The sequence below is a fragment of the Diadema setosum genome, chromosome 10 (genome assembly GCF_964275005.1).
Source record: "Diadema setosum chromosome 10, eeDiaSeto1, whole genome shotgun sequence".
NCBI lineage: Eukaryota > Metazoa > Echinodermata > Echinoidea > Diadematoida > Diadematidae > Diadema > Diadema setosum.
The window spans coordinates 6,048,584-6,071,740 of NC_092694.1; the positions used below are offsets into that span (position 1 = coordinate 6,048,584).

A 23,157-nucleotide genomic window follows, 5' to 3' on the forward strand; every position below is an offset into this window, starting at 1 on the left:
TAATGATATAGTACAGAGCATACCATTTTAAGAGGAATTCAAAGTTTATTTGATGAAAATCAGGTTTGGAATGACTGAAACATCCAAAAACAAAGTAAAACAAAGCCATCGTAATAAAGTGTGGGTCCCACACTTTATTAGAATCGCTCTTTTTTGGATATCTCAGCCATTTCAAAGCCAATTTTCATCAAATAAATGTTGAATTCCTCTTAGAATTACATGCTCTTTCATATTTCATAAGAGGTTTCTCATTCTCTCACCAAAAAATGTTAGAAACCTGAAATTAGGTCTCAGCCAAAACTGTATGATCTTTGATTGAATCTTGGCCCTTTTTTTCTTACTAACTGCCTGACAAAATTTTTTGGGAGATTCGATGAACATTACGGCAGCTGCTTGCCACAGAGTTATAATTAAAATGTATCAAATGTGTTGTGCGGATCTGCGAGGGAAACTGCTCGGCTATCAATGCAACACTGTGGTGAGTTCACCTGTATGTAAATTACATGCACTCTGGATTCCTTCACAAAGTCTCCCTTGTTGGCACAAAGCAAAAACAATGCATGGGGCTTTAGCTGCGGTGAAGTGCCCTAACAACAGCAAGCGTTAACATTCCCCTAAAACAACAACTACAATAAAACAAACTAAGGAAATCTCGGTTAAACAAGCAATGTTAGCGGAATTAGTTGAACTATATAATTATAGCCCTCGATACTTTACTGTTTTCTCTTATGGCCTTCTAGAGTCACTTAAGTCTTTAAATCTGCAATGTTGGTGGTCCGAATAAACCGGAAACATAACGATCCATTTTGAATGTTAAGTGCTCGATCGATTTCCTCTTTTGAAAATGTGGAGGCCCGGCATCAATTTTCTAGTAGCCCCTGGTAGCCCCGGGTCACAGGAGCTCTGCTAATGTCGAGCCTATATCGCCAGACAGTTTGGATCAGTAATATCAATGAACATATAGTCAAAAGTTCAAAATAATGCCTTTAGATCCTGTTACTCCTCCATACATTGTAGGTCAAGCATGCGGATGAACCTGAGTCAAGCTGTGCGACTGGCTCGGAACCGTCAGGCGATCTGCTCACCGACTCAGGGTCAGACGCGACCGGGCAGCGGCAACAGTAGCCGACCGGGCTCCGTCGGTCGTCGGAGTCCCACCGTCACCGCCGGCCTGAGTTCCCCGAGTCTGCAAGGCTCGACGAGAAGCAGCCCCGTGGTCCCCGAACCGTCTTGCTGAGGCCGGCATGTAGAGAGGAGAGCAGTATAGCCACCTTCTGTCTTCAACCATCAACATCATTAGCCATTGTCAAAATCATTGTGTTCTTATTTATATAATTTCTTATCTCTGTTTCTCACACGACATCTCCTTCAATAGGTATTCAAAGCTCTATATTGCAATCTACAATGCAGAGTTTGCTTGCGAGCCCAACCGTGCTTGCACTCTGAAATCGCATTCGACGATGCAGAGATTATACCTGTATCAACTTTCATCCCTTCCTAACAGTCCGTTTGTAAATTTGAACTTCATACTATGATCATCATCATTACCAACGTAAGGATGTTATCCGTTGTCTTAAGTCTATTTTAGGGACAATTGCAAATACCGAATCTCTGTGTACCTATGCAAGCAATTAGGAGTTGCACACTTTTATAGAGCAATTCTTGATTTTAAATGCAGCATTTTTTTTTTTAAATAGCGGATTTCCAATCAGAAAAGGGACTTTTCACGGATTGATATTTCTCAAATCTACGCAGAAACGATCAGATCATAAGTATAGGCCTATTCAAATCCCCGAGGACGGACTCACGTAGATAACGAAATTGGATTCAGTCACGGAAGCCACTACTCTCTCATTCGCCCCATGGGATGGCTTCTTGCGAAACCATTTCAATTTCTTCACACTTAATATTTGAGATTGACCTGTCGTTATCGCAATGTGAAAACTGTAAGTCAGATTACAGTGCCAACAATGCAAAAACGTAGCTGTGTAATGAAAGAAGAGACGTCTATGGTATTTCTGTCAGACTCATCTTCCGTGGAGAGTTTGGTTCACCGCTTTAATCGTAATAATAAACTTAAATGCTGTAGGCCTACTACTTCATTAACATAAACGAAGAGTAACTTTTGTGCCCCCCCCCCCTACACATGTTTATAATGGTGAATACCTCCTGTAAAATGGAAAGAAGGGAGCGACCAAAGAAATGTTGCTAATCTTGTCAAGTATTTAATTCGCCAACGTAATTTATGTTTGTTTCTTTATTTCTTTGTTTGATTTTTATTTTCTTCTATGTGATTTCATACATAGGCCCCCTAAATCAAAATTCATATCAGTAATATCAGCAAAAAACATTGATATACAGATTACAGTGTACATGATTTGGAGAAGGAATGTTATGTCTCTCATTACGTTAGCAAACTCTTTACTAAACTTTAATGAGGGTTAAGTACTCTGTATGCGGTCACCCCAATCAGGTGTAGAGCCGGGCAAATTTTTGCCTGTCTAACTTAAAGAGTGTAAGATGTTGAATATATCTCTGTAAATAACAACTATTATTACTTGATCCCAGTACTGGTATACAACTTTGTTGCTAGCCTTCATACAAGACTACATCACCTTGACTTTGATTAGTCCATCGCTGCCTGTTTGTTTGTCTGTTGTTGTTTTTTGCTTGCTTTTACATACATTGTATATATTTATTCATCACTTAAGTCCGATCATGCTTGAAATCAAGAGTATGTAGTCATCCTGACACTCGGAATGCAGATAGTAGCCATTACTTCCAGGGGAAAACTCGTGGCCCGGAACCTTCCTCAAGGTAAAAAAAATAAATAAATAAATAAATAATGATAATTTCTTGGACAGAAAACTGCAGAGATATCAACGGTGCCATAAAGATCTGTGTCCTTTTTTTTTTTCATGATAACTTTCATGCAGAATTCAAATTAGCAGAGCAGGGTAGCCTTTTACCATTCAATTTTAACTGAAAATTTTGTTTTCGTAATTTCATCTTATAATATTATGACATGGGCACTGTTGCCACCTCCTGTAGTCCTCCTTACAACATGGCGAAATGAATAGAATTACGTAAGGACATTAATTTTCTGCTTTATATTAATGGTCCAATTTTAGTCTACATGCTAATTAGCTTGAATTATGAAGATTAAAGACTGGTAGAAACGGTGTCAGCATACTGATATTTCAAGTGCGTTAGCCAACACCCAAGATGTTTAAAGTCAATTACAATCTGGATAGGAAAGATTCGTTGACTTTTAGTTTTCAGTTATTTGTTTGGGCCTTCCTGTGAAATGTCTTAGGTAAATATAACGGAGATTTAGAGGCTAAGAATATACATGTCTTTATATGATGGTTATTATTCATTTGGAATTTTCTGAGTGAATTTTAGATATTAGTATATATTTTTGAAAGAGTCGAAAATAAATGCTGCCGTTAGAACATAACTTTATCTCCCATCGAGAGCTGTAGATGTACACTGTATCAGTTTATTATGTATATTTATACAAGTTATATATAAGACCCGTCTATCATTAATAGTCGCCCGTATGAACATCGAGAGTTGTAGATGTACACTATATCAGTTTATTATGTATATTTATATAAGTTATATATAAGACCCATCTATCATTAATAGTCGCCCGTATGAACATCATTGTAAATGCAATAGCGACTTAAAGTGAGACTACGCGCCATCATTTTGACATTGTGCGAGTAGTGAGTGAATACAATACTTGCATCCATCAATGCTAATGTATGATTGGAGAACTAGAACTGGTAGTTGTGTTTTAAGAACCTCTGAGATAATTAATCATCAAAGAGATAATCTATCATCAAAATAGTGCCATATATGATTATTAATTTTGTTCACCATTGACGTCATATAATTTACAACGAGGATACATGCATGAATCCTCAGATGATTTAAAGCAACTGGATCTGCCTACATCAGTCACTATTTTTCTATATACATATTTATTCATTTATTTATTTGTTTATTTATTTTTTATTTATTTACTTATTTATTTATGTGTCAGCCTGTCTTTCATTAATGTACAGTTTATCATTCAGAGCAGTTCTGTTTACACTACGTGGTCATTTGTCATAATGTTCACCCTGACCATTAATGCAAATCTCTGTACACATGTTGCCGGAAGTCTAAAGCAGATATGAATGTAGGGAGTAATCTTGGAAAGAAACATGCCATATGACCTCTGAGATATGGTAGATATCCATGTTATCCATGAAATGACTTTAATATTTTGATTCAGTTCAACTGAATTTCATCAAAGCAGACAATGCGCCATCATGCATGATCAGTGTTAGGTGACCTCTGCATCTTGCATGACCCATGATCAGCAAACATTCGTTGTTGTTTTTTATTATTATGCTTGTTTGGAAGTTTCTTTTCATGGCAGATATCAGTATCTGATTTGGGGTAGGAGAATGTTGAAGAAACAGCTGAAGAGGATTTTTAGGGATCACAATGACGATTTTATGCAAGAATTCGATAATATTAAATCATCGCATATTAATATATCAAAGGGAAAAAAAGGAAAACAGGAGTCAACATGTTGAAAACATCAAGTCTGCTGAGATCATACCTCATGTAATAGAGATTGTTTTAACGTTCTTCTGATAATATTTTCAAATTTTACGTTAAAAATAAAATATTCCCTATCCAAAATCTGTAATACTTCGAGTCAACTTTAAATGTACTTTAAATGTTACATTAGTGTGTGTGTGTGTGTGTGTGTGTGAGCGTTATGTGTGTGTGAGTGTGTGGGTGTATGTGTATGCGCGTTTGTCATTAAAAACTGAGAGGTGAATGAAAGTACAAATCTTCAAAGTGGAAACGGTCCACATCTTCCCTTTGTTCCCGTCTTCTGTTTCATTTTCTTCCTTCTCTCGTTCAATCATTCAGTTCATCAGTCTGTGATGAGCCAAATCCACGGCTCAATTTATGTGGCGTGAAAATGTAAAATGCATGATTATATTACTTATCCCTCGTCCAGTAATGACTTTGTAAATATTTCTGTTGGCTCGTGTTTGTTAGGTATCACTTGATGTGCCATGGAATTTGTTACGATGGGACAATATATGATACAATTCCTGAATTAAAAAAAAATAAATAAATAAATAAATGCTCCCACAAGTGACCACATCTGTGAACAACTTATTTATCTCGGCATAATATAGGTCTACATTAATTTGTCAAGTTTGTATTTTACGATAATGTACAACGTGCTAAAGTTATTATGCCGATCCTTCAATACCTATACTGCTAGTAGCATATTATACTGCATTATTTTGTATGTGGTGTGTATGTGTGTGCGTGCGTGTGTGTGTGTGTGTGTGTTTTTGTTTTTTGCTTTTTTTTTTCATTTTAACTGAAGGCGTAATTAAATTCAGATTAACTGAATCTAATTCACTGAGATGTGGTCATGATTATTGCCTGGTCCGTAATCCAACACACACAAAGACGCGATAACGTTTGTGACTTAATAAATTAGACGAGATAGACAGATATCAGTGTCTCTCAATGCTAACTGATTTATTCTTCAGTTACTCATTTCAGCGTAGTAAAACTCACTGTAAAAATCTTGCAGTGAAAGACAGTCAACTTCAACAAACATTGAATTCAGTGTGCAATAAAAAGACTTGCTTGACAATTCTCAACAATGGTAGCTTTGCAAATATGTACCATTATAAGGACTGGCACATTCTTTTTTGCACAATAATATCTACGATGTAAAATTCGAGAATAAAAAGGGGGAAAAAATCCTGTATACCTGCCCTTATGAAGACAAAAAAAAAATAGAATTATTTCTGTCCTGGCGAAAGTTTACAGTTGAAACTCACAAAATGACAGTCTGTTTTAAGCACAAATTCACTCTCACCTTCTATGTTAGCTGTGACTCATCTTACAAGTGAAATTGATGTTCAGTACAGCTATTGATTTCATTTCAACTCACCAACAGAGGTATTGTATGCATCCGTGAACACATCAGATTTGTCTTTTGCCATTTGTTAGTATTTTTTTCTGTTTCAAGTTATACTTTTTACTCTTATTCTATACACGCGGATGAATTGATTCCTGAATACAATCAAGTTTTCAAAGTCTACCAAAAGTTTAGGAATGTTAGATCCCGCGTCATTAAATTTTCTACTACATTGCACAATCAACTCACTTTACATCAACTCTCAAACAGTACATCTAAAAATAATATCGGATTAAGCTAATAAGAACATCGACTCGTCTCCAAAGGAATTATACACACAACTACATCGGAAATGCAGTCTGCATACACAACCGATCCTGAGGTTGCCGCATTTTTTACTGTTTCCTCCACGTTCACCCGTGAAAGCATTCCACCACAAAGAAAGAAAACGTGTCTGAATAAATCTCTAAAAACTATATATTTGTCTGCATCTAGACAGCCTTGGACAAAAAAAAAAAAATGTAACACTGGCAGCTGGACTCATTAGTCAAATTTGGAAGCAACCTGGAAGAGGTGGATTAGTTAGAATTCAGATGAACTCTCAGAAAGCTGTAAAAAAATGTTTTCGCTTTTATAAGAAGCTTGTATGTTTGTTTGTTGCTCAACAGATACTACACACAAATGAAAATGCACTTATAGACATAAGCAAGACTGGATAGGTGCGGTGTCATGCTTAAAAATGGTAGTATACACAAATTCCATCACATTTCGATGATATAATGCTATGGAACTGATTCTACCAATACATCTAAAGTTTAACAGGTGCAGACACTTGGGCAAGATGGTGCACTGATAAAGATAAGTACAACGCATGATGATATCTATATGAAGGAACTAATATATACATAAACGAAAAAATCCAACAAATATCAATAAGAATAGTATAATTGTACTCAACTTATAATATAATATATTCTATAGAATGCATAAAATTTGTATCCACAAAATTAACAGATTTCCAACACTAAATAAAATTGTGTACTACCAATTTTCATATTGATGTAATCACTTTCAAACAAACTTATAATAGCTGTTTAATGGAGATCTCCCCGATATTCTTGACTTACATTAATACACATATTTTTACATGATTCAAGTTAACTTCAGGGAAACATAAACTTTGGAAAAAAAATCAAGATATTACAGCGTAGGCAACTCAGCAAACAATACAATCATTGACTCATACACAAATACTGGCAAGCTATCTTCCATACACTAATGCAAAGGTGAGTAAAAACAAAAATAATCATTTGAGAAATGATGTACATACTGAGGATAAGGCAGAAATGTATCTAATGCAAGATTTCTTAGATTGCAATGTCCCGACAAGTGTTGAGTTGGAGAGGTCATCTACAGGTGAAAGGTCAAAGATCAGTATCATAGCTAACATATTTCAGGGCTTGCTTTAAATGACAAACAGCACTTTCCTACATAATATCAAGAAAAAAAATCCTCACTAAAAAACGACTGTCATTTTCATACTCACTATTGCTCATTATGACAGTACATACATTTTTACAAACTTTAATTTGGTCACTGTTTTGATGCATTCAACTTCATATTCAAAGATAATTTAGAAATGTCGCACCACTGACATCAAGTATTCATTCAAAGATACTTTTTCTACAGACCTCTTAAAGATTTTTTGAAATACAGATTCACTCGCTACGAGAATATGTTGCGCACTTTGAAAAAATCTAGATTTACCTGAATATTATATCTATGAAAAGCTCATTTCTGTTTCTGTTTTTCTCCAACTTGTTGATGAATACATCTGCTGTCTAGAAGCAAAGTACAATGAACTTTAAAATCCACCAAAAATGCATATTGATACATCTTCATATATAAATTCAATACTATATTGAAGAAAAGAGGCATTCTCTCTTCCATTCGTTGTATGATACATCAACAAATTGCGAATAAGGCCCCGGATAATCACATTCGTGATACATTTCTGTTTTTTGTTGTTGTTTTTTCTACTTCTTCTTTTTTTTTAAAGTGAGCATACATATAAAAACTTCAGCAGATACAGAGAGAAGGAATTCCAACAATGCATGGCATTTACTCAACTCACTGCACTGCATGTAAAGCTAGGAAGCTAGAACAGAATCAATTTCTTTTATAATAGATTTACACAAATTTCTTTTTAAAAATATCCAAACATTTTTGTCTTGGAAGAATTTCAACGGAAATTTATTTCAATAATAGATCATTACTTTCCAAATAACACGTGTCCCATTCCAAATCGCCATTAAATTATTTTCATTGCACTCGTCTTTTTCAAACTAATTTACACCTCATCACGATCTTCATCATGACTTGCAGGACAAAATGCTGATTGACACATCAAATCTTTGGAGATGGAATCAATCAATGATTTCACTGCCGCAAGTCAAATTCATCAATAAATGTATTCAGAGCAAATTAAAAACTTTATTACAGGACACAAGATTGGGTAGATATTAACCATTTTGACAGGTGAATTAAGCAAAGAAGAAAATTTCTTTGACAAAATAAGAAGGAGGGAGTTTAGTAGCTTCTCAGAAATAGGGAAGATTACAACACATGTGAACGCAGACAGCACACCATGTCTTCTGACTATAAATGGAATTGAAGAAGTACAAAGATATATCATCTCTATGCACATTGTCACAAGTATGGAAGAGTTGGTAATATCCTGTACAAAAATTTCTACACTATCAGCGTACAAATTAATACTGATAATTTGATGGAAAAATAGGTCACATGTTTCATTCGCTTCAAGAAAAAACATCATTTTGTGGAGTTTTTTTCAGAATGCTTCCCATGAGGCTACGATAAAACAGAAAGCATTCTGCTTCATCCAAGCAAAGTGTAGCAACCATTCAAATGCTCCAAACAATTCACAACTCATGTCCCTGATAATTGTCCACATAAGAAATATTATTTCCTACTGCTGTTCTCTTTTTTTTTTCTAACGTGAGCATTTCATTTAAAAATCATTAGAGCATGATCACAAGCATGGCATTTTTTTTTTTTTTTTTGGGGGGGGGGGGGAGGGGGAGGGGGTAAATTAAGCTCTAATGAAATTAGCTCCTGCACAAATCGGTAATGACTGTTATGCCTCATATTCTCAACATTTTATACCTCTCATTTATTTGCTTTATATACACAAAGAAGTGTACAATGGCATTACCTTGGTATATCTAAGGCTTTTATCAATATCACATTTGGAAGGAATGGACTAGCAACTTGAGTATTTTTGGTGAAATTCTCTGGCTACAGGTAAGAACATTGATGCCTGCATAGCAAAATGGTAGAAGGGGCATGAAATCCTTCCCTGGGGGTATTCATGGCGCTTGTGAGTGGGGTAACAAGACTATACTGGTGTATCCTTTATGTGGAAGGGGTGAGTTATGCCAGAGCCGTAAGGGGGGTAGTCATCTATGAAAGGTGCATCAACTAGCTGTGGGTTGTGATTGGCAGCAAGCTGCAGGAGAGTTGGGGAGGGGCTGGCCCTGATTGGGGTGTGGGGTGTGCTGGGTGCTGGAGAGGGGGCCACCGAGGGGACTAGTGAGGGCCCTTCGGGCGTGGTTCCAAGGGGTGTAGCTCCAAGGGATGTAGATCCAAGGGGTGTGACTTCAATGGGTGTATCAGGGCTGGTGTAGGAGGTGTTGTCCCACTCCAGTTCAGGCGGGCGCATATTTTTCTCTATCTGTGGATCCCATTCTAGCTCTCTAACGCTGATCTGTGGGAAAGGGTGTGTGGAGATGCACAGAGACCAATTAGCTTCTACAGAAATACAGAAATGTTGCTCAGCCATACATACATACATACATACATACAGATAAAGAGACAGACAGATAGGTCTTGAGAGGGATAGCGAGACCAAGAGATAGAGGTAGACAGAATGAGAGTTAGGTAGATTTTTTTGATGTACAGACAGATAGACTAGTAGACAAAATTAGGAAAATTGCAGTGAAAAAAACAGTTGATAGATGGCAGGGAAATTGGGCAAGCAGATAATAGTTGGAAAGATGAAAGGACAGACTGGGAGATAGGTAGACAGAGGGACAGATGTGACACAAAGATAGATAGATAGATAGATAGATAGATAGATAGATAGATAGATAGATAGATAGATAGAAAAAATAGATAGATAAACAGATAGATAAATAGATAGATGGACAGACAGACAGATAGACAGATACTGTAGTAGATAGATAGATAGATGGACAGATAGATAGATAGATAGATAGATAGATAGATAGAAAAAATAGATAGATAAATAGATAGATGGACAGACAGACAGATAGACAGATACTGTAGTAGATAGATAGATAGATGGACAGACAGACAGATAGACAGATACTGTAGTAGATAGATAGATAGATGGACAGATAGATAGATAGATAGACAGATAGATATGAAGAGTTTGTTTGCAAAAACCGATAAGTCCATATTTGCCAAACGGAGATATTTGCGATTAAAGGTCAAGAAAAATAAAGAGAACAATAAGAAAATTTTTGCTTCTTTTGACCATAACTTCAAAAATATACCTTCATATGTAGAGACCAATATATCATTTAAAAGGTATTATTTTGTACTTTATGACAGAGACCGTACTTCAAAATCTTCAAAAATGGACTTATCGGTTTTTGCAAACAAACTCTTCATATATTGATAGATAGATAGATAGATAGATAGATAGATAGATAGATAGATAGACAGACAGATAGAAGCTTAGATAGAAAGATAGATGGGCAGAAAGATGAATAGATAAAAAAAAAGATTCATAGATGGACATATAGATGAAAAGATAGACAGATAGATGAAAAGATAGATAGACAGATAGATGAATAGATAAGATGAAAGCTAGACAGACAGACGGAATTTACAGATTATATTGCACATGCAAGTAAGAACAGGAAATGCAGAAGATAGTGAAGAGATTAAAAACATTAAAATATTTGAATATATTTAAACTATGACTGCATTCTCTGAACAGCTTTGCATGCTGTTAGTTGTCATGTTATTACAATGATTAGATAAGCTTATGAATAATTTTTTTTTCTTACAAAAATTCTGCATATGCATGCTATTACAATGTTTTACAAGTTACCCAACCAAACATTCACTTGTAGCTTCGGAAAACTAAAAACAATTCAAATGATGGCAGGATGTTTGTGGTTTCCCATGATGCATTTCAATTTCACTTGGTATGCTGTTTTTGGCATAGACCCTTCATTTTCAGAAAGTACTATCCAACAGTGATGGTTTCATGTAGAAAAGGTTTCATATTCAAAAGCAAAATCAATTTTAACCATGAAGTGGAGGGAGGGGTCCCTTTTAACTAAGAGGCTTGCAAATTCACAAACATCAACTAACTAGCTTGCACTTTCGCAGAAGTACTCCAATCTACTTCTTTATGCCTGAGGAGAAGACAAGTCTAATCTATACTCAGATCTATGACACACAGCAACAAGGAAAGATGCACACACACAAAAAAAAAATACTTCTGAAATTCTCATGCTTTGGCAAAGGTTAGTAGTCACAGATGTATAAGGAAAGGTGAGGGACTGCTTAGAATATAGCTTGATGATCAGTTGGTTGGGTTTTAATCACAGTGTGTTCTTGGTTTGACAAAACTGTCATCATTTATTGGGGTACTTTGAATGTAATCTTTTACCTCAATCTTATGGTGTAACAAAATATTTTCTGCATGCTGTTTCAGCAAAAACATTAAACTTTTTTTTATTGTTTCGACCCTTTTTTCCATAACAGTACAATATTTTTATACAATTTTGTCCTAATTAAGCCAAAAGGATTGGTGAAAATTAAAGGCTATAAATTCCTTTCTCATTATAGTAACCACCTATGACTGTTTCTGTCAGAGTCTTGTAAGATTTGCAGCCATTTGCAAGATTTTTTTCACATTCATTTTCTAGCAGTAAGTGAAAATTAAGTTTGCTGTCTTTTGCTAAGAAATTGCATCAGTAAGAACAGAAGAATGACACTTGAAATGACAGCTGGTCTTAGCTCAAATGAGCAGACAGCCTTTATTTCAGATATTAAAGTGTCAATCAAATCTTTGTCGAGGGAGAAACGAAACAGATTCACAGCACTGCAGCAGAAGAGCAAAGATAAGGGGCGCCCCTGGAGGTGGAGATGGGATAGGGCAGATTCACAACTTTTCAAACAAGATTGAAAAAACACTGACATGCCAAGACATGGAATACCAGAAGATTGTGGTCCCGTACTCATCAATATACCTCGGCTGAGGGAGCTCGCTTGCCGGGGGAGGGGTGCACCCCCGAAGAGCTCCGCCCTGAGCTACCCCCTGAGAGAGAAAGAGAGAGAGGCATTAGGGACACCCAGGAATTGCAGGTAGGACAAAATGAAGGCAGAGCTAGTAAAACAAGCACATGCACACTGATAGCAACAGAGAAAGGCAGTTTCATTAAAGTGCTCTTTGGCTTGTCCTGCAATGTTGTCAAATTATTCCAGCAAGTTGAACATTCATGCACAGCATAATTTTGAGACAGTTGTAGTAAATGTAGATAATAAATAATTCTGACATCAGTATCATTTTGGGACAGTTGTAGAAAATGTAGATAGAAATAATTCTGACATCTGCATATTTACTGAGTTACTTATTTCAGGAAAGTATTACTTTGCTGTTATATTCCATCTAGAAATAGTTATTCATCCATGATGAAATTTAGGACATTGAACTTCCTGATATAAACTTTCTAAAAGGGGTTCAGGGTATGTGATGCCCCTGGTGACACCATTCAGGGTGCAAATTTGATGTAAATGTAATACCCATTTGGGGTCCATGTTTTAGGTGTTTGGTCACCATTGGGTAGCACATTTGTCTGAGAGTAAAATACCACGTGACAATCTAGCTAGAGTCTCTTTGACCAGTTCTGTCACTTTTGCATTCCATTGAAAATAATTCAGTGATTTAATTCAGCATTTATTGTCACAGTTAGCTTCCTGAAACATGACAGAATTCACAATAGAACTGTAGGTATTTCAACATCTCTGTTAATTTCAAAACCTGGTACAGTCCTCTGAAATGTCCAGAAGTGTAAATTAATGAAAAAAATGCAATTTATCGGAAACTGTCTTTTTAATATAGAAAAAAAGGCTTGGGAGTCCAATAAAGTAATTGATGGTGACACAAATAAACTGTTACGTAACACACATTTTTAGACTTTCACTTGTTGTGAGGAGACATCACGCTACAGTCATGATGCACTGCATCTTCATGAATAAAATCAGAAAATTATACAATTCTAGCACTCTGATTTTTAAACTCTTTACGTGCCATGTTCACACGCCTGACTCAGATGAAAGTGTGCGAAGTTCGCATATTTTGCTCAAACGCACAACCCCACCAAGGCTGATAGATAAATAGCCCAGTACCCAAGTACAACAAAAAGTTCACTGACGAATTCATTCCTGTCACATGTAGCTTTCATTATGCGGTAAGTGAGTTTGAAATTGATATTTGATTGGTGAGTAAATTCTAAGTTTCTGACACTGTTTTGGGTTAAAAAGCCATGCCTGGACAATAATGCAGCTAATAGTCATTTGAAAGACAAACAATCATATATTTGGCATGAAATTCACATCAAAGCAACGCTTGGCATTTTCTCTACAATTTTACTCATCACAAGTCCAGTATAAAAATCTAAGTTACAGCAATTGGAAGAAGGGATTGTTTTCCTAACGCATACATACGTTGCAATCGCAGACTGATGTGGCTCACAGGAAGTTCACACTATGGCACATAAAGAGTTGAAATAAGAGAAATCCTTCTTTAATCCCTTTTTCCCTGACCAGGCATGAAAAAAAAAAAATGGCGGACAAAAGAAGTAAGAGGGAGGCAGACATCACTCACCCCTTCCGTCTTCTAGTAAGACATCCACTTCCTTGGGTTCCCCATCCTTGTCACCGGCAGCAGCCCGCTGCTGTTGGTTGTTACTACTCTTGATGCTCATCGCCGTGGCAACGATGCAAATGATGAGGATGAGGAATGCCACAACGAAGACAGCGATGATGACTGGGTGTGCAAGTGCAGAATGAAAGTTATTTTGCAGGGTAGCGAATTGGAAAGTATTCTTGCAATGGACCATCACCAACCATGAATAAAAGTAATTAAAGAAGCTGACTTGATTTTGTCGACACACCATAACATTCACCCACTTCTTGTTGGATCCATGCAGGCTATGTTTTGTATCAAACGGCAATCTCATATCTGTGCGCTAACAGGCAAATCATTAGAAAAAAAAAAAATATCTTAATCACGTATAGGAGACATAGTACAGTGGTTTGAGTGGGTTGCACTTTCACAAAGATCTAGGGTTCAAGACCAGCCATGACAACTGAGTCCTTACGAAAGACTTTATGCAAAATGCCTCTCTTTGCCAACAGTCTATGCAGTAATGGATAATTAATAGAATGCTTAGCATTACTATGGTTTGATATAGGATGTGTGTGGTTGATATTGCACTATGGCAAGAACATTTTTTAGGCTAATCCATTATTACTTTCCGAGTTCAGACAGACGGCAATGAATATAACACACACACAAAAAAAAAAATACATATATATATATATATTGGTGTTTGTGGTTGTGTTTGCGTGGTGTATTCGCTAAAAAAAATTAAAAGTGGAAATTTTCACATGAGTAATTTTTCATGCTTGGAATGGTACTGTGAACTTCGAGTCTTCCAAATTTTGTGGAGTCAAAAGAATAAAGCAGATGGAATTACATATAGCAAACAAAAATACACACGTTTAATTTTCACGCTAGATGCACGGCAAGCGAAAGGCACAAAAGTTTCCCTGCTGCCAACATTTCTATTTTCATGGTAATGCAGAAATCATTATGAAGTTTGTAACCTGTCATTATAAAACCATAGTAAATTCACAGAACATCAATCGTTTTCACAAGTTCCATCTTGAAAGGACTCGGAAACAGATGTGTACGATACTCACTGCCCATGAGTAGCGGATCCCGCTCTTGCTTATCTGACAGCTCCTCTGGCACCTCCTGCCATTCTGCTGGCTGGACATTCCAAGGAGGCATCGTCATTGGCTGAAAGGAGAGGGGACGTCTAGTCAAAAACCGACCAATCAAATTCTCAGAGCAGCAAAACAGTGAAATGAACCTCATAAACTGTAAATTTAACCCAACCTATATGTGCAACAAACATTATTTCTACAACCACAAGAAAATACACACTTATTGATGTCTGAACCAAGCAACATGTACATGGTCAAATGCATATTAAGACAAGTTGTGTGCTTATTGCACAGAGCCATTTAGAAAATTTTCCAATGGCAAGAAAATGTATAACCACTTTAGTATGCATAATCATCATTTGAGGTGCTGCAGAAATTCAAACACCTTACCATGCAGTACAAGTGTAATATAAAGATAGCATATCATGTACATGATTTAATGACAATTTGGTTTGTCAATAAGCCATCCAACTAACTTGGTAAATAAAAGTAAACAAAATTATTTGTAATCAAACAGATATACAACATTGTAATAAGCACAGCTCATGAAAAGATCACTGTCACAGGAGCATTGGTCATAGAACTTGCATGCAAACATCAATTCTCCTTTGAGTGTACCTTCTGGAACAATGGATTTGAAGGCATCTCGGTTGTCATGGCAGCGGTAGTGGTTGTAGGCTCAAATGCCGCACATCCTGATCGGGTCATCCCCAGACCGCTGATGTCCAGGTCCAGTGGAGTCATGCGGTTGTAGTACAGACCTGAAAAATTGGCAAATACCTCTGGAGTAATGATTTTGTTGGTGCTGAGCACTGGTGAAGTAATGAGTTGCTTTCCAGAAATCTGATGGAAAACATTTGGTATAATTTTTCTAAACAACTTAAAATTGAGCCCTAATCGAACAGTTATTAATATCTCAAAGGTGTGTCCCATCCACCTCCTTTCCATTGCACATTATCAGGTTGGAAAAAAAAATTGAAGACACCAGAACTCCCACTTTCATTTTAAAGACAGAAATCCATAATGAAAGCAAAGAAGACAAGATTCACAAAAGCTTGCTATCGAGACGACCTCATATTCAATTGCTTTTTCTATTTGTGGATTGGCAGATGTGGATTGAGTGAATGCAGCAATATTAGTAGAACACATCAGTGAAAGTTTGGGGAAAATCCGACAATCCATTCAGAAGTTATGAATTTTTAAAGCATCTGCGCAATCACTGCTAAATGAGGAGACTACTACAGTGTATGATGTCACATGTGTACAACGGTATAAGGAAAATAAAAAGAGAATTTCACAAAACTTTTTTTTTTTTATAAAGTGCACATTTCTTTGACTCGTTACTGACATATGTTAAGGGAAATATTATTCCCCTTGCCTTCTGAAAGAGAGAAGTCGAGTGTTCTTTTGTTATGCGAGAAAAGTGAAAATATGTTGAGTTTTCTTTATACTTTCTTTATATTGTCGTACTCGTGTGACATCACAAGCTATAGTAGTCTTCTCATCCAGCCGTGACTGAGCAGAAACTTCCAAAATTCATAACTTTTGAACGGATTGTCCAATTTTCCTCAAACTCTCAGTGATGTGCTTTACTAATAATGCTGCATTCACTCAACCCACATGTCTATGAATGTGAACTTGTCCTTTAAAGTTCCTGTGCAGCCATCCCTGGATGAGAAGGCTGCTACAGATCATGACATCATAATGAAAAAAAAAACGACATACAGAAACTACCAGAATTGCAGAGATTACAAAAGGCCTGCAAGTAGGAAATCACTCTTAATTATTAACTGAAAATCAAAGTATTTAAAGGGTGTGTACAGTTCTGGTCGAGGTGAAGATTTAGCTTTCAACGTTTTGTGAGATATTCAAAAACCACTCTATGGGATGTCAAAGAGCATGCAGTTCTAAGGGGTATCAAAAGTTTATTTGATGAAAATCGGTTTTGAAATGGCTGAGATATCCAAAAACAAGGTGAAACAAAGAGATACTAATAAAGTTGGGGCATGTCGCCTTTTATTATTAGCACTTTTTTTGATATCTCAGCCATCTGAAAACCAATTTTCATCAAATAAACGTTGAATCCTTCTTAAAATTACATGCTCTTTCATATTTCACAAGAAGCTTTTCATTATCTCACTTAGGAATGTTCAAAACATGAATCCCTACCTCAACCAGTACTGTACAGTCCCTTTAAGGCAACATTATTCCGAGATGAGTTTCATTTCATCCTATATCCTTTCTAGAAATAAGTAGGAGCAGTTCTCATGGTGGTGATAATAGGGAGCTTATATTTGTGATGCAGGCGTGCCGTGTGTTGGCCATTCTCGTCTCTCCACGCGTCGTGTTGCACAGTAGCTTTAGATTACGCCAGGATGCAACCTATCAAAAGTATAATGGCGCCCCGATAGGATCATTGCATCAAATAGCTCTCTGCATCGTGAATTGAGCAGATGCAAAAATAGCCCAGAATGTGTTGTGCAAACTCAGCAATTATTACATAAATCAACTTTGATAAGCAATTTTGCACATGGGAAGAACAATTTTTTTTTTCTCTGAACATCTAAATCTCCCTGATGATGGTGATAACAGAAGTTGTGATATCATATTGTGACAGCAAAGTACTTACTGGTAATGCAGCCCTTGTAACCACCCTCAGTGAACATTGTCATGTTGTGCTCAACTCCTCCCACGACAATGGCTGCTCTTCCAGCAAAGTGTCGCGGAGCTGCGAGCAGAGATTTGTAGTCATCTCCTTGATTGTCAACCTAAACAAAAATCAAAAGAGATGACGCTGATGGACAAGATTTTTTTTTTGTAAAAAAAACAACCAAAACTAAATCTAAACAAAAATTAAGAAAAGCAAAAGAGCTTATTGTATATTGACTTAAAAAGTATTTGTGCACACAGAAATAATAAAAGAAATGTCTGTTACTTGATGACTGAAAAAAAGTGTATGACACAATCCACTCCTTTACAAAAAATCAAGTGCAAAGACAGAGGGTTACATTATCAACAAAACTTACTTTTGAGAATTCAGTATTGTTTCAGGTGATGCTATACCACTGAATGTTTTTACATGCTTGTCTTATAGATTAAGATTGTATTCTCTACATACAGTATCCACTCCAAAACAACATCTATGACCCTTACAAACATCAAGATTTCAAGACACTTAATTGTTCCTGCACTTGCTTAAGGAGTAGGAGTACATTCTAACAAATACTTTGACAATGCAAAAGGCGAGGAATCAAAGTTTGCATAACTCAGAACACACAAATGACTTAGAATAAGCATGCAAGTCAACAATATATGAAACATATGCTGCAAACTTACATCAACCAAGATGACTCGTCCGAATCTCTTCATGACCACAATGTGACGGAATCCATCATTGAAGGGGCCACTCTTTTGTAATTCAACTGGACATTGGACAAAAACACACAATAATTCTTATCACTACCACTGCACAAACACACTTATATCCCCCATTGAAATGAATTACTCACCAACACAACCTAAATACTGCAATGGGCCACCTAAAAAGATACACTAAGACCAAGTATGCTATGCTTTCAAGATACCAAAAGAAACACTGCAATTTCCAGCTTCCTATAATTCACCTTTTTGGTAATCAAATCATTTCATCTAGCAAGAAAAACAGAAATTACACAAACATAATAGGAAGGTCACAAGTCCATTTTCTGTTGGCTTGTTAGAGTAGATGTAATTCTGATTTTCCTGCAGTAATCAAGGAGGGTACATGTAAGTATGAAGTCCGCAGTACTTTCATAAGAGCATGACTGTGTAAAGAATCCTACTGACTTAGATAAAAGATAAAACAAGGAGGGCTTGATGAAGACTACTGCTTAATCCACAGTCTAAAAGAGGCACCTGGGGACTCCTGCCTACAGTCTTCGAGAATGCAAGAATCTTGTACCAAAAGAAAGTAACAAAACCTTACAATAAACTTGCAAATTAATTCAATAGGAGACACCCCTTGATATTCAATCACCACATATAATGCAAGCTACATGTGACAGGAATGGAATTGAGAGTTAAGCTTTCATTGTACTGGTGCATGTGGCAATTGATGGATTGGCCTGGGAGGGGTTGTGTATTCGAACATGGCACGCAATCGACCAAGTCGAGCGTGCGAACATAGGAGCGGAGAGTCACACTGGAAGAAATAATTTTTTTATTCGGGTAAGAATGATGATGAAGAGGTGAGTGTGAAATACTCACCCTTTTCAGCTCCAAAGTTGAAGACAAATTTAAGATGCCCTGTCACCAGACTGACACTGATGTAATTCTGCTGGTCTGAATTGGCGAAGTCGTTACGAACGTAGAAAAGTGTTCCTGAGGAGGCTGTGGTGCTGAATCCAAAGCGTAGTTCATCATTTTCCAGGATATCGTTGGCTTGATCACTTGGTGAAAATAAGGGGTAGAGTAGGAGGCTTCCTGCATTGAATGTAGCTCCAATATCTGCAAGAATTAATGTGGATAACATCACAGAAATATACTTTATTGACAGATTTAAGTATGGATATGGATATGGATATTACACCTGTGATGCACATATGGTGAAGCAATAATCATTTTCACTTCAGCGGCCTAATTTGACCTAATAATCACATCAAAGAGCACTTGATTTGGTTTTCCACTTGAAATTCATGCCCTTTTAAAATCGCCTTAATTTATTGCTCACTTAAATGTGCTTTCAAATTAGCAACTTATCAAGGCTCCACATGAATAACTCATTTTGTTCTAATATGAATAATTCATTCGAGTTTAATTTGCATAGGAATAATTTACTTGAATTTAACTTGCATATGACTTATTGGATTATGATTGTTTAAATGCAAGTTAGTCCACAGGTACACATAAAACATCAATCTGCCTTTGAGCTTTATCATTCTCTTTCCATCAAGTAAATAATCATGTCTACATGATTCGATTTTCATCCATCTCACTCTCTTTCACTATCTATCTATATCTTTTTATCTATCTATTATCTATCTATCTATCTATCTATCTATCTATCTATCTATTATCTATCTATCTATTATCTATCTATCTATTATCTATCTATCTATCTATCTATCTATCTATCTATCTATCTATCTATCTATTATCTATCTATCTATTATCTGTCTATCTATCTATCTATCTATCTATCTATTATCTATTATCTATCTATCTATCTATTATCTATCTATTATCTATCTATTATCTATTTATTTATCTATTATCTATCTATCCATCTATGTATCTATCTATCTATCAATCTATCTTTCTACTATCTATATATCTATTGTCTATCTATCTGTCTGTCTATGTATTATCTATCTATCTATATCTATCTATTTATCTATCTATCTATCGATCTATATCTATTCATCTATCTATCTATCTATCTATCTATCTATCTATCTATCTATCTATCTATCTATCTATCTATCTCTATATGTGTCTGTCTCCTTCCATCTTTCAATTCTTCCCTCAGTCACTCAATTCACTCCCTCCACTCTGTGTACTCATCCACCTTGTCCTCCCCTCACTCCGTCCCTGCCCTACGTACCCTCGGTGCACGTGCTTCCAGTGTATGAGGTAGATGAGCAGTTGCACTTGAAGTGGTCCCACATCTCCATACAGGTGCCTCCGTTTTGGCAGGGGTTGCGTGGGAGGCAGTTGTCCACACATGTGGTAGAAATACCTGAAAGTCAAGACACATGGGGCAATCATTACTCACAAGGATGGTAACTATGAACAGCATGAATTTATAAACCAGTGTTTGTATATGTATGTAGAGTGTATGTATGTATGTATGTATGTATGTATGTATGTATGTATGTAAGCATGTAGGTGTATATGTATGTATGCATTTGTGTATTTATGTATGAATGTTAGTGTGTATTTATACTATATTCTATAGTTAAGACAAGAAAAGCAAAGTCTAAATACTTTGCAAATTGTTGCTAACATATGACCAAAGATGACATCACGTACTGTTGTAGTCTTCTCATCCTGTGATGACAGCAAAAGAACTTATATGATTTATTACTCTTGAACGGATTGTCTGATTTTCCTCAAACTTCATTGATGTGTTACACTACATATAGTATTGCTTCATTCTCTACAAATCCACATATTCATTTGGGTTTTATTCTTTTTTTTTACCCTTTCTCAGACCCATCACCCTGAAATCTTGTTTACATTACACATACTAGAGCATGTTTGGGATGGGATTGGAAGAGTTGATATGCCTTTAATTCAAGGGTCCAGCTGAGATAGCAGAGTGAACTCTACACATCCTCTGAGACACTGGCTTCCCACTATTAACCCTTTGAGGACGAGTCCCAAGTATAGTCGGGCAGGCGTCTATAAAAAAATATGTGTTGTGGCAGTATCAGCCTATCCTCAATGGGTTTAAGTGCCACCCGCTCCATGGGTGTATGCAAGGGGGGGTCGGGAGGGTCGTACGACCCCCCCCCCAAATTTTAAAAAGGTCCACTTTTTGTAAAAGACATTTTTGTTTTTCGAGGGATTTTTACCCTATAGATCTATACAACAGGAAAAAAAGTCACTTTTGTATGCACCAAATGGCCCCATTTTAAGATATAAATTCAAAAACTCCCTACCGTCAAGGTGGCGGGGGGGACACCCCTTCCCACACCCTTCCCCCGCTCGGTCGCTCCGCTCCCTCGCAAAGGTAAAGGTCCAAAAATTGTGATTACGACCCCCCCAGAAAAAATCCTGGATACACCCCTGCGCTCACCTGCTTCTGGTTCGGCTTTCTCCTGCAGGTTCCAACCCTGTCCATCAACCACCAGCCCCCTGATGCACCCCTGGAGTGTGGGCACTGTGGTTGTTCCCTCTGGCACACCTCCCACGTAGACCTTGACGAACGACTCGGATGGCCCATCAAACGGCAACACGGGTCGTACAGTTGCTGTAGATACGATAAAGATTTTAACTGGTCACCCCAACGTTCGTGGTAATGTTGCCTAATGTAACAATGTTTAAAGAGACTACTAACACCTCGTTTTCAACATGACTGCATACTCTCACCAACAGCACAGAATGAAAAATTTTCATACATGTAGTATTTGGCAGAATATTTCACCGAGCAAAATTATATTATGGTAACATATCTGACTATATCAGTTTATTTTTATTCAGACGAACACATTTCACCCATTTTTCACAGTTTTCATGAATTTCCTTTTGGATATGTTACTAATATTGGAAAAATACAAACTCCTGAGACTATGTGTGAATACTATATAGAAGTAAAACAGTGATTTCTGTGTCGATCCTATGAAAGTGGTAATTTTCTTTCAGCTATTCTCCCCTCAAGGAATAATTATAAATCACAGGGCTTGTTTAAATATATATCAATATCTGCAATATCATTACCTAAAATGTGCTCTGTTTAAACTTTTACGTACAGTCAATAAAAAGCCGTGTTTATCGTATTCAATGCGACGATTGTGAAGCAGTCTCTACATAGTATATTCTGCTTTTAAACTTTCAAATCGTCGACTCTTGCGGCACAAATAACATATATCACAACATATTCAAAAGTATTTTAAGAGCTACTGCCTTCACATTGCCAAATGTCACTAAGCACAATGCTATTTGAGGCTAAACCACATCTTTCTGCTTTCATTAAAAAAAATTGCCTCACTCCTCTACATGTCTTATATTACATATCTGCTTAGACATTCCAGGTTTGTTGCTTTGAATACATGGCAGGTGGATACATCAATATACCTATGTTTTCTTTGATACTCAATTACCATTTCTGCTATATTTTGCCCATAAGTTCTGAATGTAATATCAAGTGACTGTTGCTCTTCTGTGAAGATATAGAGCCTACAAACTAGAGTCTTGAATATATTTATGAGATAACATTTTTATTCACACTTTAAGCCTTTGAGAACATGATTATTGTCTCTATCTTTATGTAAAAATAGTACAAGGTATAATAACTATATCAGCATTCGTAAGAGATCCAAATAAGTTTTTCTTAGTTTTGTCTTTACTGCTGGCAAAATTTTATCCACTGAACAATGACAATATTTACAGCTCAGAACAATGACAATATTTACAGTTCATAACAA

At 36.5% G+C, this 23,157-nt stretch overlaps 2 protein-coding genes across 2 annotated transcripts in view; one reads left to right on the top strand and one right to left on the bottom strand.

Annotated features, from left to right (window-relative positions):
- LOC140234443 (transient receptor potential cation channel subfamily A member 1-like) overlaps nucleotides 1-1,237 on the top strand; it is a 40,460-nt gene extending 39,223 nt beyond the window's left edge. The window contains exon 27 of the mRNA XM_072314488.1: nucleotides 1,018-1,237. Within this exon, the coding sequence (XP_072170589.1) occupies nucleotides 1,018-1,237 (220 nt within the window). The remainder of the gene's footprint in view (nucleotides 1-1,017) is intronic.
- An 8,137-nt stretch (nucleotides 1,238-9,374) lies between these two features.
- LOC140234444 (axotactin-like) overlaps nucleotides 9,375-23,157 on the bottom strand; it is a 66,636-nt gene continuing 52,853 nt past the window's right edge. Inside the window, exons 22-31 of the mRNA XM_072314489.1 lie at nucleotides 21,810-21,983; nucleotides 20,613-20,747; nucleotides 19,277-19,516; nucleotides 18,368-18,453; nucleotides 17,661-17,799; nucleotides 15,650-15,792; nucleotides 15,005-15,104; nucleotides 13,905-14,066; nucleotides 12,268-12,335; nucleotides 9,375-9,743 (exon numbers count right to left, since the gene is read on the bottom strand). Coding sequence (XP_072170590.1) covers nucleotides 9,375-9,743; nucleotides 12,268-12,335; nucleotides 13,905-14,066; nucleotides 15,005-15,104; nucleotides 15,650-15,792; nucleotides 17,661-17,799; nucleotides 18,368-18,453; nucleotides 19,277-19,516; nucleotides 20,613-20,747; nucleotides 21,810-21,983 — 1,616 coding nt within the window. The remainder of the gene's footprint in view (nucleotides 9,744-12,267; nucleotides 12,336-13,904; nucleotides 14,067-15,004; nucleotides 15,105-15,649; nucleotides 15,793-17,660; nucleotides 17,800-18,367; nucleotides 18,454-19,276; nucleotides 19,517-20,612; nucleotides 20,748-21,809; nucleotides 21,984-23,157) is intronic.